This window comes from Callospermophilus lateralis, chromosome 5 (genome assembly GCF_048772815.1).
Source record: "Callospermophilus lateralis isolate mCalLat2 chromosome 5, mCalLat2.hap1, whole genome shotgun sequence".
Taxonomy (NCBI): Eukaryota; Metazoa; Chordata; class Mammalia; order Rodentia; family Sciuridae; genus Callospermophilus; species Callospermophilus lateralis.
The window spans coordinates 17,139,910-17,167,598 of record NC_135309.1 but is presented as its reverse complement, the minus strand read 5'-3'; the positions used below and the strand labels follow the sequence as shown (position 1 = coordinate 17,167,598).

Sequence of the window (27,689 nt, the reverse complement as noted above, 5' to 3'; positions counted from 1 at the left end):
TGTCCTTATTTCACAAAGGTAGTAAATTCTCCCAAGTTGTCATGAATCTGCTCCTTTTATCTTTTTACCTTATTCTGGCAGCTCGAGGAGACCACAGTTGCTTGGGGAAAGAGCTGTAGTCAGAGCCTGGAGAAGAGATCAGAAAAAGAAAGGAGGGGACATCTTCATAAGGCTGTGGGGACACTGCTTCAACAGCTGGTTTTGAACTCTTCCCTTGGAGTGAAAGGGAGAAGAAGATGGGTCACGTCTCTGAGTGGAGGACAGAGTGGTTTTAGCTGGATAGTTTAGCCACTAAGGCAGGCACAGTGGTCGATGGTTATAATGAGGGGCCTTGTCCTTCTGGTCTTGGTTTTTCTATTAGCCAAATTCAGGGTTGACGATGGTACCGAGTTCACAGGGCTACTTTAAGGATTAAATGAGACAATGCATGTAAAATGTTTGATCAGGGAAAGTGTTCAACGAATGGGGCTTAGAAAGATTAAACACCTACCCCAACCACACAGCTAGGGAAGGGGTGGGGTTGGGGATGCCAGCACTTCTGGATCAGGGTCTGGTGATTTCACCTGTTGCACAGGATGGAAACAATCAAAAGCGGGACAGGGCTAGGTTGTGGTTGTGGTTATGGGATGGCTTTGGAGAGAGGACTGTGATGTAGGGGAAAGGGGGGGTAATTCATGAGACTGGACTTCAGGAGAAATCTTGGCCTGCATTGCCTTTTCCTAATAACCATCCCTCAGAGTGCATGTGAAATTATATTCCTCAAGAGCCCACTGCCTAAAAGCCAGGTATCTGACAGGTGGTGTTTAATAAAACCCTGTGGCCACAATTATAAATTTTAAGTGGTTTTTAGCTGGATTTTTTTTATTTGACTCTCTTGCCAAAATTTTTTTTCATGATGGCATAGAACTATAATATAGTCTATGGCTGTAATAAAGAGTATTTCAGAAACATAAAAGCCATCCCCTAGATGGTATGAAGTTCAGAGATTTCTATATTAAAATCTGCCCCATTAAGAGGTTAATTAACATCCAGTTAAAATGACTTAGTAAACTTCATCTTCTAATTCAAGCAATTTTTCAATTATTTTAATATGTTGGGTAGTTCATTTAACATTATTTAAGGAACAGATGGTTATTTTGGGTTATGTCACCAGCCATTGGGGAAAAAAATCCTCGGTGCTCCTCGGGTCTCTACCTCATGGCCTGTGGCCTCCCCACCTGCTTTTGTTCCCTGCCAGCAACTTCATTGCACTGCCTGTGTGATGTTGTCACCATCAGAACTCAGGTGAGACTCATCTGTACTGTGGATCACCTGGCCTTGGTCCATGAAGACAAGGTAATCGCATATTGCAGGGGCTGGCCCATTAGGGTTCCTCAGCCAAATGTGGCTTGGCATATGTTTTTGTTTGGCCCACGAGGTAAGAATTCTTTCTGCATATTTAAACATTTGAAAAGAAATCAAAAGACTGTACTACATACTACCTGTGTGAGAAGATATTCTAAAATGAACACTTTATTAGAGACAGCATAAGCAGATGAATATTTTTGATCAATCTAATAATATGGAGCATTGGCTGTCAACTACAAAGCTATAAAGTTATTTTCTCCCACCCAAATCTATTTTTGTCATTGCTAGACCCGTTTTTCAAAAGAACAAGCTCGATTGCTAGTATCATATTTTGAATCTTACTGATAAAAAAATCAGAGACTTTTTTTTTTCCTCATTAGGGCTAGTGCTTATGTATCCTTAATACAGCCTCTTGACTTACAAAGACTAAACTATTTACAATCTGGGCCTCTATAGAAAATGTCTACCAACCTCTGATGTGTAGTGGGGATTTGTAGAACAGTTGGAATTGTTCTGAGTTACCCTGGCAGGCAGTCATCCCCAGTCATTCAGTCAAACACCAGTGAAGGTGTTGCTTGCTGCAAAGTATTCTGTAGATGTTATTAAAATCTATCATCAGTTGACCTTAAATAAAGGAGATTATCCTTAATAATCTAGGTCGGCCTGATCCAACCGGTTGACAGATCTTAAGAGGACCGAGGTTCCTTGAAGAAGAAGGAGTTCATCTGTGGTGGCAGTTCCCACTCCTGTCAGAGTTTCCAGCCTGCCCTGCAGGCCCAGAAAGGGCAAAACCAAGGATATTGGTAGTTACGCCCTTCAGAAAACAGGCTTTGAAATCCAGATTTCATCCGTGCCTAGCTAGCTCCACAATGGCTTCGGCCAATTCCTTGTATAAATCTCTTTATTTATACCCACATGCCACTGGCTCTGGTCCTCCGCCGGAACCCTGACGACCACAACAGCTCTCTCTAAAGGCACCACCTAACTTTTGCTGTTAAAAACTAAAAAGTAAATCACTTTAAATAAAATTCATATTTTGGAGGAGCTGCCTGTGGACTGGTATTTCCTCATCTCTCTTAATGACTCTAGAACAGAAAAGGGTGGTGAGAATCATGAAGAAAGAGAATTCGGCTGACTTAAATTTGCTCCTGTCACTGTGACGGCAGGAGCTGGGGTGTGGGGAAGGTCTCCCCTGGCCTGACTCTGGGGCTGCTCTGGGCCCACTGTTGCCCCCCCTTCACCCCTTCACTGTTGGTGAATTCCATGCTGGGTACTTTCAGAGGAGAGTTTCCTAAACTTTCTTGGGATTTTCCAGTGGGTCCCTGGTAAGATAAGGATAAAAACTCTGAAGGACTGCCCTCTAGCAGCCACTTCACTCTTCTGTGTCACCTGCTGTGTACATTGTCCTCTCTGAGCCTCACAATGGTCCTATGAAAGAGGCACTGTCCATTTTACAGAAGAGAAACCTCAACCTTAGATCATGAAGTCATTTGTTTTGGTTTGGATTTGAACCCAGATCTGACAGCAAAGTTCATGCTAAGCATCTGTTCAGTCATTTGGTTCAGAAATCGGGGACCTCTCAGCCCAGGTGGTCCCCATGGCCCCAGGTGCCCGCCTGGCCTCTGGCCACTTGGTTGGGGAAGAGATAAGTTGGGGGCGGCCCCCAAGTTTTGCAAGAGGCCTTCTAGCCACTAGCCTAGGGTGCCCCTGCCAGAGGACAGTAGGGAGGAGGGAGCGGGGAGCCCAGGGAGGGGAGGGCTGGGAGGGCGGGCCCTGAAAGAGAGTTTGAAAAGAGGAAGGAAGTGGGGCCCAGCAGAACGCTAGCCACTCCTGCTGGCTTCCCCACGGAGGACTCAAGGCCCGCAGGCAGGCACCCCGGCCCAGCCATGACCCCCTGGCGCAAAACTGACAAGGAGCGGCAGGGTGTGGGTAGGTGTGCAAACTGGGCAGCAGCTGGGCAATGGGCAGGCGGCTGGAGAGCCACACGTGGGAAGATGCTTATGGCACCTGGCAGCTTGGGTGAGGGCAAGGGCACCCCTGGAGGCCCCAGGGCTCAGGGGCTCCCTTTGCCTGCTGGAAGGGGAGGCTGCGGGTATGAAGGGGAGGCTGGGGTCTGGGAAAAGGCGGGCACCTGCCCATGACTCTGGCTTCCAAAGGTGCCCTTTCTCCTTAGTGCTGCTGAGCTTCAGAGGTTGCGTCCAGCAGGCTGCTTGCTCCCTTGTGCCAGTCTCAGCCTTCTCCATCTGTTCACTTGCTGGGTGGAGGGAGTCCCACTGTCCCCCAGGTCTGCCATGGCCCACTCAGGATGCCCTCTGCCTCCCCCGTCCAAAGCACCTCCCTCTGCCCTTTGCCGGGCCTGTTCCTCCTGGGTCAGATGACCCCTGATTTGGCAGAGCATCCAGGGGCCCCTGCACATTTGGGGAGTGGGGCGGGAGGGCAGGATCCTTCACTCAGCCCACAGCCTCTGGAGAAGGAAGCTCCTTTCAGGGGACCTGGGGATAACTCAGAAGCCAGCCCCTCTAATTTCAGCCATCTAAGCTCCTAGAGGCCTCAGCCTCAAGCTAGGGGCGGAAGTGGCAGCTGGGGGAAGGGAGGCAGCAGGTACTGGGGCTCCTTCTAAGTGTAATGGGTGATGCAATCCTCATACACTTGAGTGTGAACTTAAAAAGTGCCCTGGAGATTGCCACAAAGGCCACTGGCAGACACGCGGCAGAGGTGACGCTTCAGCTGGTAAAGCCCTGGGTGCCCCAGCCCTGGGCAAGGAGAGGCAGGGGTTCCCCAGGCCACTGTTGGAGAAGCTCTCTGACAGCTCAAATATATCATCCACATACTGGGCACTAGGCACTGCAGGGCATAGATGAATAGTCCCCATCCAAAGAATACACAGGATCCTTAGCCTCCAGGGGTCTCAAGTTCTCGATCTCTAAAATGGGAAATTTGAACTAGACTCAATCAAGACCCCTTTTTTAACTTCAGGGCTTCTCTGGCCCTTCCAACTGGGGTATCAGGCTAAAAATCTACCCTGGGAACCATGGAGACTGTTAACTAGGGCAAGCCATGTGGGTAGAGGGACCACTGTGGTCCAGAAGGGACCAGTGTGGCTGGTCCAGGAAGAAGAAAGCACATCCAGGCAAGAAGAGCTGATAGCATCTTCACCTGCTGGAAGCGTGCAGGGAAGGGAATAACAAAGCCACGGTTATGCCCGGCTGAGGAACTGGGCTTTCTCCATTTAGGCCACCGAGGGCTCTGAGCAGGCAGGACTTGAGCAGTTCTGTGCTTAAGCCAGCATGGGGGGAGGCTGGGGGGACAAAAGATAAGGGAGTCACGCCACAGGCCAGGGACAGTATTGGTCGTCCAGGATAATTAGAGGAGTTCATGGGGGAGACTGAGCATTGCAAAACGGTGTTCCCCCAGGGCCCGGGGGCTGCAGTAACCTGATGCACAGGCTCATGCTAAGGTGTGCATCCTGGCTATGGTGCCAGCTGGCCTGAGCCTGGGTTCCAGGCTCCCCAGCCCTGTGACCTAAGCCCCATGCCTCTCCTTACCTACTCCAGGGCTTGGCGTCCTTGTCCATACAGTGGGGTTCATCACAGAACCTACTTCCCGGGTACAGACTGAGGTACAGAGCACCCTTCTAAATGTCATCAATCTTTATTTTATACTGTGTCTCCTTTGGGTCCAGTTGAAACTTGATGTCACAGAATGGGAGGCGGCTCCATGATGGAGTAGGGAGGATTCTCACCCTCCCTGACAGAAGCTATCCTGCCAGTGTGGCCTGGGAGGATTACACTGTCAGGCTCCAGCCCCCACCACTTCTGGATCTGGTGGGAGGGCTGATATTTTCCACACCTACTTATGAAAACATGAGGGTCAGAAATCACCTGGTGGGCACCTGCCCATCGAAGAGATCTCCTCTCTCTGCAGGATCAGTGACTGCAATCTCCAACCCTGAGCCCTGGGGGAAGGAAAGGGAAGGAAAGGGAGGCTCAGGCTGTGATGGTGTGGGGACAGGTCTTCCAACATGAAAACCCAGCAAGTGGCCGAGAGAAAGGAAGCCAGGTTCTAGCTCTGACCCCATCTCTCTTTGCAGGTGGATCTCTATTCTACCTTCTCACTTTGGTCCAGACATTGATACTTTCCTATTTCAAACCATTGTCTTATGAAGATCATTTGAGAATCTATGGATATGGGGGTTTGGAAGATAAAGAGCTGGAGCTCTCTCTGTGTGAGATGGGTGCTTAGGCAACCTCTCTCTGCCATCTCTTCAGGACAGGTGACATTTAACTTTCCCTCCCGTGGTCTCATGGACAGGGCTGCTGATGTCTGCTTGTGCTCTCCACTGGGGCTTTTGAGGAAGATGCTTCTTGGTTATCTTGCATGGTCTGGTGGGCAGCCAGGAGCATCCTTAGGTCACTCTCCAGCCAGGGTTTCTTCTTTCTGCTGCAGCCGTGACATGTGATCCATCAGAGCCGTGAGAAGACCTGGGGTACAAGTGTGATAGAGGCAGTGTGCGTTCAGAGTAGAAAAGGGTGCAGTCCTGCATGAGAAGTGGTGTGTGGGCTCAGAAGCTCGTGTGTGAAGTGGGGATTGCGATCTGATCGTGACCGGTTGCTCTGTCTCTGAATTGGGGAGTGATGACGGTCCCGCAGGCTGTTGTGAGGATGGAATGGGGTAAAGCCTGGGGCACTGAGGAGTGTGCCTGGCTCCACTAGTAAATGACCGAACCAGGCAAGTCAGTGATGCACCCAGCACCGACTTTAGGACATCAATTCTCATAGGAATGTTGCATGCCAAGTTTGCAAAGCCCATTCTGATGCAGCGCTGTTATGGATGAAGAAACGGGTCCCCAAGTTCACATGACAGGGAAGTACTGGAGCTGACCCTTAAATGCCATGACCTGCAGACACCTGGCCCTCTGGAGATGCCAGGAGGGCATCTAGGAGGGGACATGTTGAGCAAAGGCAGAAAGCTGGAATGCATGTAAGATGTGGGTCAAACAAGAAGTGGTCTAACTTAGCTTTAGTGGGTGTTTGGAGAGGATGTGGCAAAAGCAGATTTTGGCCAGATTTTGAGGGGCTGTGAGAGCCAAGCTGAGGCTAGACTTCCTGTGAGCACTGAGGTCCAAGCAAGAGTATCACTGGTAAGAAGTTAACATTAGCTAATTGGGAAAGGGACAAGTACTGGACACCAACTAGAAGGGAAGAGCAGAGCACTTTCACTTGTCTACTGACTGCCTGGGTGGTGACCTAGCAGAGTCCACCTAGAATTAGCACTGTCCTTGTGGCACAGGCCTGTAGTCCCAGGTTCCTAGGAGGCTGAGGAAGGAGGGTCAAAAATTTGAGGACAGCCTTAGCGAGGCCATGTTTCAGAATAAAAAATAAAAGGGGCTGACGATGTACCCCAGTGGTAGAGTCCCCCTGGGTTCAATTCCCCATTCCCACCACCACCAAAAAAAAAAAAAAAAAAAAAAAAGCCTTTCAGCCTTCACCATCTTAACACCCCCAGCCTGAGACTCTGGTCAGTGATGAGAATTTTCTCCTTGCAGGACGGAGGGAAGGGCAGCCAACTTTCTGATTTATTCATGGTCATTGAACTTCCCTGGGAGAGGGCATTATGGCTGTCCCCGTTTCCTTTTTCTTAGGAGTTTCTTCTTTTACAGGAAGATCCAGGAGGACTTCTTTTTGCACTGTTGATTCTCATTTGCTGCTAGCACAAAATAGCCATTATGCTAAGGTGGCCTATTTTGGGTTGCACATTCTGACCCCCTACGGATCAGAAACATGTTCTGTGGACAACCTGTTTCCAGCTGTGGCTCTGTCCCTGGGTTTGGTGAGGTTTTGTGGGTTCCTTTGAGGGCAAGGAGGGGTAATCTGTTCTGTGGCTCTCGCCCACCTCCTGGTGGTATTCTGGCAAGCTCTGTTACTCCTTGGCGTGTACACCATCATTTGCTTTTGGCTTCTGTCCTTGCCTGGTGTTCTCAGTGTGTCAGTCTCTCTCTCCAAAAGGCACGAGAAGAGTGTGCATGGCAAACACCCAGAGGGACCCGTGTGTGCTCTGGCTGCCAAAGGCAACAGATGAGAAGGGATGGAGATCACCTTCCACACACTAACCACTCCATCCATCCTCCACTCCTTCTCCGTTTATTCTCTGGGCATTTGTGGGCCATTTCCTGTGTGCACTCTGCTAGCCACTGAGATACTAGAATCAGGCTAGCATGGGCGCTGACCTTTTGGAACTTGTACTAATAGTGAAGGGGAAAAAAAGAACTCTGTGGGCCCATCAGATTGGAGGCTTTCCATTCACCATCTTTGCCACATGGACTATACCTTTGGACTGGTTCCCCAAAATTAGTATCATGCAGCAAAACTCATGGATTGGAAATCTAATTCCTTCCTGCTGCAAATCTTGGGTGCCCGGGACTCCTACTTTCTGATGCTTCTACAACTCGGGGCTATTTGGGAGGCTGCTGGTGGAGTCCACATGAGGAGATCATCCTAAGGCCATGTACACGGAAGGTATACAGAAGCCACAGAAACCAGTGGCCAGCCTGCCCTGCCCTTAATTGTCAGGATTTGAATGAGCTTGAAAAAACTGTTTTCTCAGCTCTGCTTCCTCCTGAGATAGGCCTCGTTATGTTGCCGCTGTGTTTTGAGACAGGAAATGTAGTCACCATCACGCTCTGCTAACTTCTGGACCTTGGTTGTTTTTAAAGCTTACAGCCTTTAATTTAATAGCCAATTACCCACGGTGCCACAGCCTGTGTTCTGCAGCATGTGTTTGGCCAACAGGGATGCCGACACTTACCACCACCCGCCTCCAGGGGCATCTGGGCAGAGACAGCATGAATGTTCCCTTCACAGGCACTTTCTCCCGGCTTCTCACTTCCCCTAGTTGGTGGGAATTAAAAGGCTGTCAGGCTGAGTTTGTGAGCTGTGCAAGTCTTACTCTGCATGGGGAAAGTCATCCCTGACCCTGACCCAACCAGGACACTTGAGGCTTCTGTACTGGTTAGGAGTTTCAGTGGCATAACATGACTGATATCAGGGACCCTTTCCAGACCTCTCCCTAGTCATTCTTCAGAGGACTTAGGGTTCCCTGACACCACATGATCCCTTGGGACAAAGTCTGGACTAGACTGGTGGGAGGAGACACAGGTGGACAGTGTGACAGATAGACAGACAGTGTGACTTGCATGAAATCCCCAGGACACAGCACCAGAGCTGAACAGAGCAGATACTCCGCAGGTGTTTGTGGGATTGGGTTAAGTGGTGGCAGTGCCAGGCCTAGATGCACGCTGACTGGCATGTTTGGCTGCAGCAGAGAGGCATCCCTGTACTCCGCAGTCCTGAGTGTTTGCCTGGAAAGTGGAATTGTCCTTGCTTGACTGGGAGTGGCAGTAGGGAGTGGCAGGAGGAAAATGTGTCCTAGGTTGAAAGAATAGCTTGTGCAAAGATCCTGAGGAGGGTCTGTGGGCTCTGTGGGAGGTCAGAGTGGCTGCATTAGGGGAGCAAGGGGCACGATAGGAAAAATGGGTTCTGTGAGGGGAGGTCACATGGAGCAGGGCATGGTAGGTGCTTTCACTCTTCATGGAAGGGTGGAGCGGGGTGTTACAGAGTTTGGAGCAGAATCATAGAGCGACCTGCCTTAGTTTGTAAGAGGACTATTCTAGCAGTTTCCTGATGAATAATGAAGGGAATTAGTGTGGAAGCAGGGAGAACAATTAGACAGCTGCTGTAATAGCCTAGATTAGAGATAGCAGAGCCCACGCTGGGAAGGGGGCGGTGGAGGTGCAGGATGGGCTTCCATTCTGGGTGTGTGTGCTGTAGCGCAGCAAAAGGGATGTCCCTCGTGGACAGAACATGGGTATGGGGGGGCAAGAGTGACCCCAGCGTTTTTTGGCGGGGACAGCTGGAACAATGGGAATTGCACATAGGCTCTCTCTAGTTTAACCCTGGATCTGAGGCGTCACCAACGTTTCCATCAATACCCTGTTGCAGAATGGCGCATTTAGAGAGACTGTGTATATGGTTTGATACTCCACCACCCTGGGAGGTGGGACCTTAATCTCAACTGAGAAGAGGAAGCAGAGGTAGAAGCCTCCCCAGTCTGAGGGGGATGCAGCCTGTTGCAGGCACTTTAAAAAAACACATCTCACCCCTGGGATTTTATCTGGGTGGTCACTCTTCACCTCTGGCCTTGGCCTATTTTCTGATGTCATAACTAAACGCCACCCAACGGGAAGTTTACAAAGAAGAGAGGTTTATTTAGCTGGTGGATCTGGGGACTAGAAAGCCCAAGAGCAGCGTGCCAGCACCTGCACATGTCTGGCGAGGCCTTCCTGCTGCATGGCAACATGGTGGACGCAGTCCACAGGAGACAGAGCGGGCACTAATACCCACACAGGGCCACCTCATGGCCTTAGCTAATTCTGCTCATTTCTCAGAGGTCCCACTTCTAAATGCCATCAACATATGAAACTGGGGGTAAGTTTCTAACATGAATTTTGGGGGACCTGTTCAACTATAGCCCCTGGTCTCTTTTGCTCTGTGACTGCATGTCCTCTCCTCCCCTGGATGACTCGTTGCCGGAGGTCAGAGCTCTGCTGGGGATTAACTCCGAGTCCATCTAGCTCCAAAGCAATCGCAGGGTTCTGGGAGGTCAGAGAAACTAATCATCATCCTCACAGTTGGTCCCCTGGAGGGGCCAATGGAAGCTATAAGCTGTCTTCTCACAAAGGCGTGCACATGTGAGCGTGCATTATGAATTCACTGAGCCCCATTCGTGAAGCAGGAGGGCCTGGCCAAGCGTGCCCACTCACTATCTTGTAAAACTGGTACAGTAGATACGTGAGTTTGGTAGCTGTGGCACTCTGCCCAAGATATGAATTCCTGAACTCAGGAGCTGCCAAGAATCAGACACAGGTCTTATAACCTGTCCAGATCAGTTACGTTCAACGATTCTTCTGCTCTGTGGTGGAGAGCTAGTTTCAGGTCCAGAGAACGCGCCTGTCTTTAGGAAGCCAGGGCTGGGGGTGGGGGGGTCTCTCCTGCAGGAGGCAGCGGAGAGCATCAGTGGCATTCACGTCTGCCTTTCCCAGACTGGAGCACCACCTTCTGGGTGATGTTAGGTGGCTCCTGCTACCACCCGTCGCGGCTCTCTGCATTTTGGGTGGCAGGGTCTGGGTCCTCCCCAGAATGTGAGCTCCAGGACAGCAAGACCATGTCCTCGTCTCTTTGTCCCACATGGGGCAGGGGCTCCGTCTGCAGCAGTGCTCGATGGGACAGATGGATGAGTGGACAGATGGACACATGGGCTGGGGAGGAGGCTTTTCAGTTTTGGTGGCCTCGTAAGGTTCAGGTGGACTGAGTCGCCTCATCTTGTCCTCATCTTGCCACTTTATTCTCCTCGCTGCCGAGAGGCTGGGTCCCATAAGAACACAACAGAGGCTCTCCCCAGAGGCTGGACCCCTGCAGGTGACACCTCAGGGACTCCATGAAGAGTCCCCCCAACCTCTCCTTCCCCTCCCTGCTCTGTCAGCCCTCCCACCTCGGGGCTGCTGAGTCCTTCCCCTCGCCCTTCCTCTGCCCTCCAGCCTCACTCCCCCCACGGGCTCCCTTTCCCCCGAGAGCCAGGCTGTAGGGCTTGCAGCTTGGACTTCATTATTGAGACAGCTCCCTGCTCCCAGAATGTTTGTTTTGTCTCTTCAACTCAATTTCATGAAAGCTGCAGGAGCGCCCAAGCCACCTCTCCTCTCTCTACTCTCCCAACGCGACGGATCCGGCAAACAGCTGGAGACGCTGCATTTGGGGTAGGGAGCTGATTGGATGGATTTTGTTCTAAAGCCCCTCTTCCAACTCAATGGGGTGCGTGTGACTGCAGGAGTGTGTAAAGTGTGTGAGTGTATGTGTGTATTCTGTATCCTCCAGGAGTACTGGAAAGGAGACAGTAGAATTCCAGCAAGAGGCTTTAGAGCAGAACTGACCAGCCTTGAACACTTGATGTTTTGGGTCAAAGGATTCTCTGATATGGGGCCGTCCTGTGTGGTGTGGGATGGTATGTTACTCTGCTTTCTGTTGCTATAACAAAATACCTGAAGCTGGATACTTATAGAGAGTGGAGAGGTATGTTTTAGCACAGAGTTTCAGGGGCTAAAAGTCTAAGATCTAAGATGGGGTGACTTCATCTGCTCAGCCTCTGTGTGGACATCTTGGTGCCACAGAGTGGAGAGTGGAGAGGAGACTGGAAGTCAGAGGCCAGGCAGTGGCCAGCTGGCTGTGTTTATAACCCCCACTCTTCCAGGAACAAACCGCAGTGTCATGAGAACTGCATTAATCATTTCCAAGGGTGGCGCCCCCATGATCTAACCACCTCCCTTAGACTCTAGCTCTTTCCAGCACTCTTACTACCCCACCCTGGCACCCAGCCTGCAGCACCTCAGCCTCTAGGACACACTCAGACAATGTGGAACTATAGCAGGGGTTGAGCAGCCCCTACAGCCTCTACCCACTGGGTGCTGGGAGCCCCACTGCCCCCACTTCACCCCAAGTTGCTACAAAGACAAACTTTCTCCAGGACCCAAAATAACCCTTTACTGTGAGTCACTGGTTTAGAGAAGCCGGGGAATCCTAACTCTCCTCTTGTTGGCTGGGGATGTCACTTTGGCTCACTAAAGACAGCACAATGATGCTCTGCCCAGAAGGTGGCTGTCACCACCCAAGAGGGGACTGAAGCTGCCAGCAGCATGCAGGGACCAAGTGCATCTCCACTAGGGAGAGGAGGCGCAGCGCGGAGGCTGTGCTCCCACCGCTGCCTGTAGAGGGATCTAGCCAGCTCCCTCCTCTCTGCCACCCTCTGCATCCCACACCACCTCAGTTTCCTTTTCTGTAAAATAAAGATGGCAACAGCTGTACCCACCCTAAGAATCGTGCTGAGGGTTAACTAGATTGTCTAAAGCCCTCGGGAAGGTGTCCGGTGCAGGGGGTGTTCTAAGAGCCTGGCTCTTGTCATTCCGAGCGCTGGTCCCCTGCCCCTCCTCCCTCTCGTCCTCCTCCATCTCCATCCTCTGCTGCCTCCTGGTTGGCCAGCTTGTGCCTGGCTTTGAGCCGGGGTTGCTGCCGGGTCTCCACAGTGGCCCTCCCTGGTGACATCAGGATACAGACGCCCCGCATTTCACACTGCCTGCGCTTTTCCATGTGTGCAGTGCCCTTGGGCCCACCTGCACCTGCGCTGGGTCTCTCTTCCCCTGGAGTGGAGGCTCTCCAGAGCCCGCTCCGTCTGAAGTGAGCTCCAGGCAATTACATTCTCTCTCTGTGTTATTGTGTTTGTTCCCCTTGCACAGCCACTTGTCCAAACTCTATTAACACCTGGTGTTGGTTGAAGCTCTCTTTTTCAAACATGTCAGTAAATGGCAGGGCCCCCAGGAGGACCCAGTGCTTCCCCACGGGTCACAGCTGGCCGGCTGCAATACAAATTAGCAGCCGGCTTGGTCAGCATCTCTTGAAGCAATCCAAGAAATACAAGGCTTATAGCCAGAAGAAGGGACATGCCTGTCCTTCAAATCCAATCACATCCCTCAGTCCAATGAGTTTTTATGATCTTGTTTCTTCAGTGGGTTGGGCACTGTTCTTGGCACCAGGAGCTCAGTACTGAAGATGGACTCAGTCTGCACCCTCTCTGAGGCTGAGGGAGACACAGGACATCAGCAAGTCACACACATATAGGAAAGTGTGATGTCACCCAGCACAGTGGCTCATGCCTGTCATCCCAGCTACTTGGGAGGCTGAGGCAGGATGATGGCAAGTTCAAGGCCAGCCTCAGCCACTTTGTGAGACCTTGTCTCAAAATAAAAGAGGAGGGACTGGGATGTATCTCAGTAGTGAAGGGCCCCTGGGTTCAGTCCCCAGTACTGTGACAAACAAAAGAAAAAGGGTGACATCAGCAGTGGGCTGGTCAGGGAAGCAAGAACTTTGGATTCTGCTCTGAGTTTGAATCTACTCTCCACCATGGCTGTGTGGCCAAGGGCAAGTTCCAGACCCTCTCTGTGAGATTCTTGTAGGTTACATGGAGGGTAACACCCTGGAGCATTGGCATGAAGATGAATGAGTAGATACAAGTAAGATGATAAGGCTTTGGCCTGTCTTACCTGTCACTCTAACCTCAGTACCCACAACAGTGCCTAGCACACAGCACATGTTCCCATCAGTATCTCAAAAAATCATGGCAGGGCTGGGGCTGGGGCTCAGCAGTAGAGCGCTCACCTGGCATGTATGAGGCCGTGAGTTCAATCCTCAGCACCACCTACAAATAAATAAAATAAAGGTATTGTATCCACCTACAACTAATATATATATATATATAATAAATTTTAAAAATAAAACCTAAAAAATCATGGCATATGTGCTTGGTATAGAATAGATACTTAATAAACATTTACCATTTTCTTGGAAAGCAGTGTTGTGTTCAGAGGTTAGAATTTAGATTTCCCTACTGTCTGTCTGCCTACCTATCCACCTACCTGAGTGCATCAATCTATCTTGTAGAAAAGTTGTTTATCCTCCTCCCTGCGCCTCAGTTTCCTCACTTAGAAGCAAAGGGAGACTTTGTATTTATTTCCTAACATGGCACAAAATGTTTTCTTGCCTTTTCCATCCCTCACTCCAAAGTCCAGAGTGGCGAGGTCCTCGGTGAGTAGGGACAAAATGACCTGCTGTCACCCTGGTCAGAAAGAAGGGCGGATCAGAGATCAGCAGTCACACTTCGGCACTGAGTGGCACCCCGACTCCACTTCCTGTTAGTCATTTAGAGGAGTTAGCAGAACCGGGTATTCATGAGCCAAGCCACTTCCTTTGTCAGCAGTGTCTGCTCTCCTCCAAACGAAACCTTGAGAGCCGAGGCCCTTCTGCAAAGGCAGATACGATTTGCAAGTTAAATGGCAGGCAGTCGCTTTCATTTTCACAATCAGTGAGTCCTTGGGATGGATACAGATCTCCCCATTTCCAGATCTGTCCAAGACATCTTAAGCCGATCAGTTGGAAACTTTGCACCTGACATTGGTGGGCAGAGGGTGAGGGACCCCTGAGGAACACTGAGGGGTCCCTCACCCTCTGCAAATCCCAGTGTGCCCCGCCCTCCCTTTGGGGCACTCTGGGGAAAGCCCAGGGGGTGTGTGGTTTTCTGCTTCTGTAAACCTCAGTTGCCTCCTGGCCCTGCCAGCTCTTGGCCGAGTCCCTAGGCAGACCCTTAGGGCTGAAGGAAGAGGGAGGACATTGGCAGACTGGAGTGGGTCCAGGAGACCGCAGTCTGTGGGGCAAGAGCGTCTGCAATCAGGTTGATGGTGGAGGCCATGTTTAAGCAGGAGAAAGGAGGCCTCAGAGGCCAAGGGCTCTCAAGATTTGCTCTTGGACAAAGGATTGATGTTACTTGATGTTGACAGACAGTGCCATTGGCTACAAGCTGCAGGGAAGTGGTTTTACAGGTGACATAAGCGTGGAAGGAATTGGAGTTGTTCCGAGTGGACGCTCCAGGGGGGATTATGATGCCACTCAGAGGGACAGTGACTGCCATTTATTGAGCACTTACTGGGGCCAGACATGGGGTCAAGGTTTTTATGTGCATTAATCCCAGGTGAGCCTGGCAGGAGCCCTGTGTTGACAGAGAGGAAAATCAACCTAATCAAGAACAAAGATAATTACGTTTACTGGGAGGCAGAGATTAGGACTGCAATCTAGGGAAACGCAGATTCCAGCATTCTCAAATGTGCTCCCAGGTTTTCCAAAACAGGGCCTGTATTTATAGCTTTGGTCCATGAGGGGGGCATGGGACATCATTGGAGCGTCGGGCATCGTGATGCGTACTAGCAAGGGTCAAGCCATTTTGTGAGAAAAGGCATCGCTGTCTCCTCAATGTCTAGGTCATTCACGGGGAAGCAGGGAGGTTTCACAAGCAGCTAACAAAAGCTAGTGGACTGCAGTGTGGCCCAGGGCAAAGGTCAGCAGCGCTCTGGGTGCAGGTGCAGAAGTCTGGCCTTCAGTGGCTCAGCATAGGGGTGTCTGAGGCCAGAGGAGCAGGGCCTCCCAGCCCCACTCTAGGGGCCCTGAACCAATGCTGCTCTGTTTTTCTCCTCCTCCTGGGCACCTGGGAGGCAGGGCCTCTCCTCCACGGCACAGCTGGAGAAGTGGAGGCCCAGAGAGGGGAAGTTGCTGTTCCAGGCAGGCTGTCCCTGACCCCGCTGGGCTTTCACAAGGACTACAGAAAGACACTGTCCTCTCTCCTCCTGTGGATGCAGTACGGCACAGGGCACAGGCGTTGGCAAGCAGATAGAAATGGGGTGCCAGCCTCCATGGCTGTCCTGGGGCCTGGTGCAGGACCACAGCTTGAACAGCTGCACTCTGTGATCCCTCAGTGGACAGTACTGGCCTCATGAGCCACATCCGTCTAACTCCAGGGACACTGGCTCATAGCCTGCAGGCCTGAGGTTCTCTCAGGATAGAGACTCCCCATCAATGACATAAGCACCCACAGAGGAGGGGGGGTGTGTGGGGGGCATGCCCTGGGGATGAACTCCCTATGCTCACTGCCAGCGAGATACCCTAATAACCCCATGAGACAGGTACTGTCAACACCTCCCTAGTAAGAAAGTGAGAACCAGAGAGGTGCATTTACTTGCCCCAAATCACACAGGCAGTACACGGCAGAACTGGGTTTCCTTCTATACTACTCTGCTCTCTTTGATGTGGTTTACACAGGCAGGTGTTAGGGAGGGGGCTGGGAGAGAAGAAAGGAGAGAAGAGAGAGGGACGGAGATGAGTGGGGAGGGAGGGATAAAAGCAGAGCTGGGCACTGGAGGTGGTGTCTGTGATCCAAAATAATCTGTACACAATCCAGGGATGTTTCCCCCAGGGTGTACAGATCACACCATCCACTTGGATCTTGGTCACTTTGTCACTCAAACCACTGTTCTTGTCCTCAGAGATAAAGGGAGATACCACAGGAAGACATAACCGCAGAGTAAAATATTAGTAAAGAGCCCAGGCCTCTACTCCCAACTCCAGTCCTGTGTGACCTTGGGTTAGTTAACTAACTTCTCTATGCCTGAGTTTCCCCATTCGAAATTTGGAAATAATGCTTTCTCCTTGGAAAGAGTGCTGTCAGGTAGTATAATGAGCAAACGCATGTGGAGAACTTCATGTCTGGTAGTATAAAGTTTTGATAAACATTAGTTCTTCTTAGGATTATAACTCACTACCAGATAAGTGGGGGCTTGACGACCTTTAGTTTCTCTTTGGGAGGAATAACAACCTGTTTAAGGTGCAGTTTTCTCAGCTCATTCCCCACCTCCCAACCTTGTGGAGTAGGTCAGAGATGCATAACAAAATCTCTTTTACAAATGGGGAGTCGGGTTGCCCCGGAAAGGGAGTCCATGCCTAGGCATGTAGGGGATATCTGTCTGCTGCTGCCTGGGTGTGGGCAGCCCCAGGGCTGAGGGCCCTGTCATGGACTGGAGCTCACACCAGCTCTCCTGGGAAGGTACACAGAAGGGACCACTGGCTCAGGCCTCTCCATCTTCACAACAGCCTAGGCAGGGGCTGAGGGCCACAGCTCAGCTCAGCTGGCCCCACCCCCAGGAAGTCCTCTGTGGCCCTGCTTGGGTCCAGCAGCCCCCTAGGGTGCTCTCTAAGCACCAGGCCACGCATCTGGTCACTGCATGTGCACCTCTCAGGCCTCCCCTGGCTGCAGAGCCCTTGCCCTCTGATCCCGTCTTTCTGGCTACTGTTGATGGAGCGTCACTGTGCGCCAGGCTCTTTACCAGATGCACATCTCTGTCTTTCCCATAAAGGACTTTTGCCACAGTGACCTTGGTGTCCGAGCTGGATGCTAACCGGGCTGGACTGAGGGCAGGGGCAGGCTGTCCAAGGCTGCCATCTGCTTCCGCTGTCACCAACACACCCCTCCTTCTGGCCTGCAGCTTGCTGTGCTGCTGGGGGTTAGCCTGTGGCCCTCTCACTTCTGCAAGCCTCACTTCTTCTTGCTTGGTGCTTGAAGGTCAGGCAAGTTGAGTTTCACTTCCTCACATCTTTTCTCAGCTTGTGCCCAAGCCCTAGTGCAGCCAGAATTCCAGGTTGCCTGGGGCGTGCGGTGTCCTTCCCAGCCCTTAGTCTCCAGAGCATTCCACTCCCAAGCCTTTCCTCTTTGTCCTCTGGGGGAGGAGCTACCTCTTTGGCCTTTTGGTATTTTTGACCAATGCCCTCTGCATGGGTGCCTCTCTACCCTGGGAAAGTTCAGAGGCAGGGAACACAGGCAAGCTCTAGGTGTCAGTCAGGTCAAAACAGGTAACTGCATTCGGCTGCCTCTGGCTCTGGAACCCATAGCAGAGACGTGGGCTCCCTTCTCCAAGATGGCTCCCGCAGTGGGTGCAGGCTGGGTGCAGGCGATGCTCAGGGGGCCCCAGCACTGCAATGGTGGGCCGCATCCTCAGGCTCTGGTCCTCCTTGGAAGCTCCAAGGGTGCAGAGCCGACTCCTAGTGAACATGGGAGTGAAGGCCACATTCCTGAAGGTTAATGCTCATCTCTGTAACCCCAACCTTGGGAAAGGGCCCAGAGTGTCTGGGGAAGCAAGGAGGGCTCAGGGAGGAGGCGGACTCCGGCCTCAAGGTTTGGCCTTCATGAAGGCTGAGGAGCAAAGGTTGGCTGGAGTTGGGGAGGAAACAGATCCAGCTTACTTAGTGAAGGTCCGTGGCCTTGGGGGGTGGGGTGGGGGAGACTGGCACTTGGGTTGTCACTGGAATAGAGCAATTAGGGAGCAGAAAGCAGAACATCTCGGTGGCTGGAAGTTGGATGCTTATTTTCCTGGCACTTCCTAGCCTGATGGCTTTGTCCAAATTGCTTAACCTCTGGCCATCTTCATTTTTCTTGTTAGGATCGCAGGGTTGCTGTGAGGTTGGGAAGCGATGCACAGCTTGGGGTGTAGCAAGAGCGCACTCCAGAGCAGACAGAACCAGCCCCTCCTGAGCTCTGAGGAGGTCCGGTCCAGGGAGTAAGGGGCGGGGCGTTGGAGCCAGGAGGGCCTGGATTCCCCACTGTGGCAGGGAATAGGTGTCTGCATTGGTTTTTCCATCCTACCTGGGCTTCCTGGGTGTGGGACAGCCTCAGGCAGGGAGAGCAGGAGGGAGCAGAGTCCAGGTACCACAGGCCTCACCTGACTGTCTCTCCCTCTTCCCTTTTCCAGCCATATACAACTTCCAAGGCAATGGAGCCCCCCAGCTCCCGCTGCAGATCGGCGATGTGGTGCGAATCCAAGAGACCTGTGGAGGTGAGTCCTGTCCCCGCAGACACAGGCCCTGGATGGTGGAGCCCGCCGGGTGCACACCAGGCACCTTCACTGTGCTCCAGAGCTGCTCCTGGGATCTCTGTGTGTGAGCCCAGGGCCTCCTCACGAGGAGCCACCAACTGCAAGTGGCTAAACCTGCATCTTTACAGGACACATACAGACGTTTCTTGCTGTTCCATACGCCGTGCAGCATCTTCCATAGCGTCTGCCTTGTATTCGGCATAGTAAGTCACCTAAAGGTGACTTGGAGTAGGCAGGAGAATGTGCCTGGGTTATACGCAAATACTATGCAATTTTATAAGAAACTTAAGCAGCCGTGGGGTTTGGTACCTGCAGTGAGGCCCTTAGGTCCGCCCTCCAGGACACTGAGGGATAACTGTAATTAGAATTTCCTGAACAAAAATGCTTTATTATTTTAGGAAATTCTGTTCCACAACCAAGTCATAACTGGGCGGCTTAATGTTTGTTACACTTACTGTTTGCCACAGCCATGGGACCGCTTGGCCTGTGGCTCCTTCTGGATGCACTTCTTGATTAGTCATAATGCCAGTGCGAAGGAAAATCAGCATTATTAGGACTTGGGAGGGAGCCATAAATATCTTCCTGGTTCCAGGAGGTCCGCTGTGCATAGCCGTGTGATTTGTGTACTGCGCAAATGGGCCCAGCCAGGGAGCAGGGATCGCGTCCTTGTCACGCCCCGTGCTGGGCAACTGGCACCTCTTTCTTCCCACAAGGGCGTCACCCCCAAGTGAAACCAAGTGTCTCTTTGTGTCTAGCCATGGTGATAGTGGCAGGAGGGGTGCTTCTTACAATTTACACAAGGCTAATGGCTTTGGATTCATGAGTCTGGCAGTTGAAACACATTCCGTCACCTGTATCACTGATCAGCTTGTACTGTGAGCTTGTCCTGGGTATAAGAACTGAATGAACTTGCTAACCTGTCACCTGTGGTCAGCTGTCCCACCCCCACCAGTCCAGCTGAATAGCTGTGGTTCTCCCTTGCTACGCTTGCCCATGGCACCCACTGCACAGAGGATGCAGAGCATGTGTTCCCTGTGCCTGGGCAGAACAGAGGAGGAGGACGTGAGAGTGGCCTGAGCTTCATGGAGGTGGAAGTGTCCCTTCCCCCAGTGGATCCATCAGATAAAGCCCTGGAAGGGGAGAGGGGTGGCAGGAGGCAGTGTACTGCAGGGTAGGCCTCTCGTTGGGAAGCATGTGGCCAAGGGAAAGGAGGTTCCTACAGGAACATGTGTCTTCAGTCCATTCCACAAACCAGACACTTCTCAGTTGCTTGCAGCCCTGGAGGTGGTACCACCTGTCCTGTGGGTGGATGTGAGGATGCAGGCACAGAGCCCCCAGCCTTCTGCAGATGGTAAAGAGGCACACACACACACACACACACACACACACACACACTCAGTGCACAAATGCACATACTGCTTGGATCGCAGAGGGTGTTCAGGGTTGGCTAACTCCATCCTTCCCCATGATGTGGCACGCCATCTAGACGGGCCAGTGTGTAACCTTACAACATGGTCCAGGTGGCCTGGAAGCTGAGTGATTGCCTGGAACAAGTGAGGCCAGCATGCCTTGCTGATGTACTAAGTTTGCTCAGTTGGATGAACCTAGGTGTCACGCAAAGGCAAAGAATCAAGATAGAACCAGGCACTAGTACTCTGCTCGGTGTCTCTTGTATGCTCCATGGACTAATGCCTAGGGACAGGCAGGAGACCTCCATCTGCAGGTGAGGAGATGGGGAGAGGGAAGTGGCTCCTCCCCAGGTCACCTGGGAGCTAGTGGCTGTTTTCTGGTGTCTGGACCAACACTCGGCCATTAAGGCAAGATGGCAGTAAATCACTGAGTTGATCTTAAAGCAGGAGACAAAAATTTTGGTCACCAGCTGGTGGTCCAGATCTACCAGCTGGTGGTCCAAGGGGTGGGCTGTAAATCTACACCCTCAGGCCCCCTCCCGAGGTGTGAGTACACGTTTTATAGGCTAAAACCATATTAAAGCGTAAGTGGCTGTTGCTCTGATTCAAAATCATAAACAAACGTCATGAGATCTAAAATCATAAGCAGAAAAGAGAGTGGGCCAAAATGTCCCTAGTTGTGTACAAGTTAAAGAATGGTTACTAACCTCTACACAATCAATCTCTGACAGGGTACACTGTCCAAGAAAAACGGGAACCAAAGAGAGAACACTTTACATTGTATAAGAATTGCCATTACGTGTTGCCAAACAGGCTCTGGGTACAGAGGTGGGGCTTTCCCTGGGAGAAGCATGTCCCGACTATGGATGTGGGAACCCCATGTTAGTATTCATTGGGCAGTAGGAATGAACCTCCTTGTAGGAGGTACAAATATGAGAAAAAAAATACTTATTTTTTTTCCTCAATTAGTCCTATTTGGTTGACACCTTTCCCCATATTTAATGACATCCAAAGGCTTAAATCTCACATCCAGTGAGATGCTCACTTCCTTCCTCCGTTTCCTCACTTTAAACAAGGAGGCCTGGAGAGGACATGGGGATGAGAGGACATGGAGGACCTGGGAGAAGGTGCCCACTTCTCATCTGTCTTCCCTACTCAGTCAAGCCCAATGGTGGTCATCAGCTCCTGTATAAATAGTAATGCATCTGGGGAATGAGATGCCAGGTGCTTCTGATGTTTTGGTGTGAAGCTGCTAGGTTGTATGCATGCTATGCCCCACCACGGTTTTTGGGTGGAGAAGCTGTACCATGTTTCCTAAAACACCTCCCACCTCCAAAGACCCCTCTTGTCTATCCTGTCTTCAGACCACACAGGCCATGGTGGGCGATATTCTCTGGGGTAGCACAGCTTGCTTAGATGCTTCTGTGTAAGTCCTTCAGGAGGGATGTATGCGCCATGCTCAATTAGTCGCTACCCAACTCCTCTCTTTGAAATAACCAGAAAAGTCACTTACTACCTATTGATACCTACACATATCAGGGTCATGGGGGTCCATCTTAGGGATGAAGGAAATGGGATTTCTAGACAGTGACTCACCCAAGGAACTTTTAGGTTTCAAAAAGGAATAATATAAAACCAGGGGAGAGGGGAGGAAGGTTGGGGATTGAGGACCTTTCACTTTTTCAAGCGATGGATACAGACTGGTGGTTGGTGGTTGCTACTCTGTTCTGGAACCGGGACCTCACTGCCTACCATTGTGAGACTTCTCACAATGGAAGCTCCTTCATATCAGCCCATGCACATGACTGCATTACTGCTCAGGCTGCAGACGGCTCCTCCCCACCATGAGATTTCATTCACTGCCTACAGGGTGGGTGCACAGGGCTGTGGAGCAACTTAGACACTAGCAATTACATGGAGGGTGATCTTGACCCGCCCCCAAGTTCTTTGCTCTGGGGACAAGTGGGGGACATGATGACATCTTGAGAAGGGGTATTTTTAAAGCACCACTTTGTAGGAGCTGTTTCTCTCTTTGGCTGCGCGGTAGAGGCAGGTTGATGTGGAAAGGTCTCTGTCTTCTGGAGTGACGGTGCTCTGTCATTGGGAGTACCCCGAGAGGTTTCCTCCTTTGGAATGAAGATGAGGCTAAATGTCAGCAAACTTGCACCACGTCTTCTTTGCTTTGTTGCTATAGAAATAGGTTGAAATGGCTTCAAGAAAAGAGCAGTATTCCAAGTCTGTAGGTACTGGGAACAAAACAGAAAATATGCCTGATATATTCTGGATTATAATTATTCTTTTAATTGAATTTTTAAAGAAGAGAGGATGGTATCTACTGTTTTGGACCCTTATCTCATGTCAGGCACTAGGAAAATTCTATATTTTCCCCTTAACTTAAGCCTGATAAGACAGGTACCCTTGTTATTTCCATTTTACAGAGGAGAGGAACGAGACGCAGAGAAACACATTTGCTTGTCAAGCAGACTGTGTATCGCAGATCTCCATGCAGATCCAGGCTTTGATTCCAGAGCTTACTCTGTTGTTTTTTTTCCAAATAAATTTTATTGTGGATATTTAAGGTATTCAACATGCTGCTAGGTGATAAATGTAAATAGCAGGTCACTCCAGTGAGACAAACTAACATGACTACCATAGTATTACCCATTTTTTTTTTTTTTTGGTTGTTGCTGATTTGGGGACATGAGAAGCTAAAATATAATCATTTAGCAGGAATCCAAAAACAGTGCAATGTTATTACCTGTTGTCCTCGAGTTGTACATTAGATTCTAGACTCATTTGTCCTAGTTATCTGCTACCGTGCAAGCTCTAACCTCCATTGCCTGGTTTCCTCTCCACCCCCCACTCCTGCTGCCCCTGGTAACTAATGTTTTATTCTCTATCTGTGTATCTGACTCTCTTTAAAATCTCTCCCATCAGTGAGATCGTGTAATATATCTTTTGATTTTTTGTGGTGCCTGTCTGGTTTTATTTAGAATGTCATCCAGGCTCGTCTATGTGGAGGCAAATGTCAAGATCTCCTTCAAGGCTGGGTCATACTCCATGATATACATATGCTTTGGTGTCTTGCCCATCCACCCCCTGGTGGACACTCAGTCTGATTCATAACTTAGCTATTGCAAATAGCACTTAGTGAACTCAGGAAGGCAGCCATCTTTATGGGTGGTGTTTCTATCTCCTTTATGAATCTGCCCAGAGGAGACACTGCTTGGTCATATGGTCCTTCCAGTTTTGATTCCTTTAGGAACCACCATACTGTTTTCCATAAGGGCAGCACCAGCCTCCATCTCCACAAACTGTGCACTGGGATTCCCTTCCTTACATCCTCCCAATACCCATTATCCCTTGACCTTTGACAATAGCATCCTAATAGCCAGGCATTGTGGTTTTGATTGGCATTTCTGTGATGATGAATGATGATGAGCAACTTTTCACCATTGACTGTTATTAGGTATTCTCTGGAGAAATGCCTGTTTGTATTCTTGGCTCATTTTTTAATCAGGTTATTTGCTTTTTCTACTATTGAATCAGGTGAGTCCTTTATACATTTTGGATATTAACCTCTTATCAGATATATGGTTGCCAATATTTTTTCCCACTCCACGGGTTACTGTTTAATGTTTTTTTATTGCTTTGCCAAATATTGTCAGTCACAACTCACACTAACTACTGACAGGAACTAACTTTTATCTGATATTAATATTATACATTTCAACATAGAGAAGAATCATGAAACTTTCAAGGACCCATGACTCAGACAAATATTAATATTTTGCCATTCCTGCTTTAGACATTTGTTAAAGTAAAAATCTCACATGCAATTAAAATCTCCTTTGATCTCTCACTATTCCATCTTTTTTTGTACTGGGGGTAGAACCAAGGGGTGCTCTACCACTAAACCACATACCACCCAACCTTTATGCTTATATTATATTTATAGACAGGGTTTCACCTAGTTGCCGAGGCTGGCCTCAAACTTGCAACCCTCCTTCCTCAGCCTCCCCAGTTGCTGGGATAATAGGTGTATGCCACCATGCTGGGCTCTGTCCAGGTTTTCATGTATTTACCAGATGTGTAGACTTTCACATCATGTTTTAAAATATAGTTTTTGCAACACTCCTGTGAGGGGAGGTATTCTCTTTCTCATTTTATTGACTCGAACTCTAAGGCTTGAGTGACAGACCAAAGATCACACTGCCTGGATTGGCAGAGGGAGGACTGGATTTTGAGGCCATGGATTCTTCTTTGATGTTCTGAGATATTTTGAATCTTCTCCCTCCCTTGACTGCTAGATTACTTGAGAGTTTAGGTATTTTTCGTATTAGAATTTGGAATGCAGATAGGGAGGATGGTTTGAATAGCTGGTGCTTTATTCATGTCCAAAAGCACTGTAAAAAATTTCCCTTTCCTTGTGTTCCTCCCACCCTCATGAACTACGTTCTCAAACCCCACCTCCTCATACGGTTAAGTTGGAGGTTAGGACTTCAACTGAATTGGGGAGTGATACAGACATTCAGACCACAGCAATGCATTTTATAAGTCTTATGATAAAAAACAGAAGTGGCAGTCTCACGGACAGGGTTAGTAAAAATATCTCTCATTATTATTGAACCGGAAAGAGCGTTGAGTTTTGGCAAGTGACAGGATCTGATCAATGCTGTCTGACACTTACACTTGAGCAGGGTGTCCTCTCTTCTTTTTTTCCTGTGTGCCACTGTAATCTGCCCCATCAGGTCTTGGAGCACAGTGAGAAGCAGCTGAATGGTGACCAGGTCAGGGACTGATGCCGAGGTCAGAGGCCAGTGACCCAGCAGGAGTGGGGATGTCAGGAAAAGTCAAGAAAATTGTCCTCCTGCAGCAGATGCCTCGGGCCTGGGTTGGCTCCTGCCAAAGAGTGTGGGGATCCCTCCCTGTCTTGCTTAACCCCAGCGCAGCAGGTGTAGATGGTAGTCAGTGCTTCCCTTTCAAGATCACTGGGGATCTGTTTCTGGAAGCACCAGGATAGTGCCAGCATTATGTAATCGCAGGCACACAGTTGGTGCTGGTTGAACATGAGTCTGGGAACCTGAGTGTGGATGCTGAGGGAAGAGCCAGCAGATTCCCGGGGCCAGGAGTGGGCCGAAGCTGTTGAGAACCTGGAACCCCTCATGGTGTGCACACGTAACTGAGTTCCCTGGGTCACAGCAGGCAAAGTCCTTGGACCCAGGAAGTCAAGGGACCCTGTATAGAGTCCCTTTCACAGAGACACAGATGTGGGCACCAGCATTGGGTATGGACTGCCAGTTCCCTGATATAGTCCTGATTTCTGGTGGCTTTGGTGGACTTGGTCATCAAGTCAGTTCAGATATGTGCAACTAAGGTAACCTCAACTAGATTTGTGGTCTTCCTCCATCAAAATGCCTGAACAGTTTCAAGGGCTGGCTTTGAATTCACAGAGACTTGGACTCAAGCGCTGGCTGCATGATCTTGGCCTGCTACATCAACTGACTTGGACTTCAACATCATTTATAGAGGAGGAATGATGTTACTTAGCTCACAGAGCTGTCCTGTGGATTCAGTGACATAACGCAGGCACAACACTTAGCATACAGCTTTGCTGGCTTCAAGCCATCAGTGAAGGGTGGCTAGTAATGCTGTTTCAAAGATGCAGCTACATCTAGCTGGTGGCAGGGGGGTGGAATTGCCACCAAAGGGGGTGGCTGTGTAGTGAATGCAGGAGAATGTTACTTCTGCAGTCAGAGCCTTGTGTTTAAATTTCAAGCCATGTGACCCTCAGCAAGTTGCTTAACCTCTGTGCCTTTCTATCTTCATTTGCAAAACTGAAATGATCATACAACTTTTATAGAATTGTTGTGAGGATGAATTTATAACTGGAAAAAACAAAACGAAAACCTTTACCAGAATTCCTAGCACACAGCAAGCACTTAGTATAACTGCAGTTGCTAATTAATTGTTTTCAATAGTAATTGACAAATAGAGTCAACTGAAAATAGAATGTGGTACTTCGCAAAGAGCTTCCCTCATTGAAAGTACCCAATTGGAAAGTAGATGGAAAGTGGAGTCTTTAGAGGCTTCGGATGTTAAAGATGATGGGAACATTGTACCCACCAAACTCCCTTCCCATGAGAAAAAAACTATGATGTCATGGCGGCTTATGTTCAAATCCTGACACTCTCAGTCACTAGCTGTGTGATCCTGTGCAAGTCATTTAACTTCTCTGGGCCTCAGGTAGGCCACTTTCTTGTAAAATGGAACCAAAATATATGGTCGTTATGAAGATTAGAAGGCTTCTATATGAAGTGTCTGGGATGTCAGTTTATTCCAAACCTTATGCTCTTCCCCTCCCTCCCTAACTTCCTGATTTCCCTCTCCGGGTCCTCTTCTTTTTCCCTCTTCCCTCCCACTTTCTGTCACTCAAAGGAGAAGCCACAATGAGCCTCCTTTGCTTTAGCACTTCCTTTAGGTCCCTGCCTTTGAGCTGGCTGGTGACTGTGAGGGTTGACCTTGCGTTGTAAGGTGTTTGGGGGCTTCCACGTGTGTCTGTTGAGAACACTTTCTGGTGACGATCTGTGAGCCCAGCAGTGACAGTGTGCTGATGCGTCACTCGCCTGGTGCTTTTGACTTACTAAGATGCCAAATGCCACTGCCCGGCTGTGCCCCAATCACTTGCGAGCCCAGCAGACTCACCGTGGCCATCAGTGCTGCCTCTTTTGTGAGAGGACTTTGTGCGTGTGGATTTCTGCTGATTGAATCGTTGATATTCCCATGAAGGGAAGAATCCTTTAAAATTCTTGTCTCTCTACCTGTCCCTGAACTTAGCTGTTTTTTAATGACTGAGTTGAACAAATTTAGACACCATTTGCTGCTGCTAGAACTGTCCATATTATTTGGGATGTTTGCCAAAATACCTGAGACTTCCTGTGCCCCTGCAGCAGCAATTGAAATCACGCACCTGGCCCCCAGGCCAGCAGGTAACGGGTGAGGGAGGAGCAGACGCTGGTGGGTGGGCAGCTCCTGTTCTCTCTGAGGAGCGCTGCTGCCCCTAGCCCCTGACCATGGTGGCCAGAGGAATGAGGACGCTGACCAGCATCACTGAGGCTCCTCGTTCGGCAACAGGAAGGGATTTACATCTTAAATGAGAATTCATACCCCATTTGAATCAAATGTATGATATGTCAAGATCATTGTATTGTCTTGAGCAGCTAATAAAAAAAAAAAAACATAAAAAAAAAAATTCCTGTGTCCTTCCCGGTGTATCTTTAGATGTTGCTTTGAGTTGTTGGCAACCAATCAGACTGATTTCAAAGACAAGGGCTTCCAGACTTTGTAACAAAGGCCTCAGGCAGTTTGCAGTGATAAACAGAGAGAACCAAAGCAAAGCAAAGCAAAACAAAAATGCCAGCAACAAACCTGTAAGAGTAAATGAGAGAACTGTTTCTTTGTTTTCTCTTTGCAGACTGGTATAGGGGATACCTCATAAAGCATAAAATGTTACAGGTAAGGTCACTTTCTTTCCCTTTGGGACAGTGCTGCATGTCTTCAGCTACCACCCCACCTGGGCAGCTCTC

At 49.9% G+C, this 27,689-nt stretch overlaps 1 protein-coding gene across 1 annotated transcript in view; it reads left to right on the top strand.

Annotated features, from left to right (window-relative positions):
* The first annotated feature begins 3,180 nt into the window (after positions 1-3,180).
* LOC143399585 (dedicator of cytokinesis protein 2-like) overlaps positions 3,181-27,689 on the top strand; it is a 46,598-nt gene continuing 22,089 nt past the window's right edge. Inside the window, exons 1-3 of the mRNA XM_076856357.2 lie at positions 3,181-3,276; positions 18,572-18,655; positions 27,578-27,618. Of these exons, the coding sequence (XP_076712472.2) occupies positions 3,234-3,276; positions 18,572-18,655; positions 27,578-27,618 (168 nt within the window). The 5' untranslated portion in view covers positions 3,181-3,233. The remainder of the gene's footprint in view (positions 3,277-18,571; positions 18,656-27,577; positions 27,619-27,689) is intronic.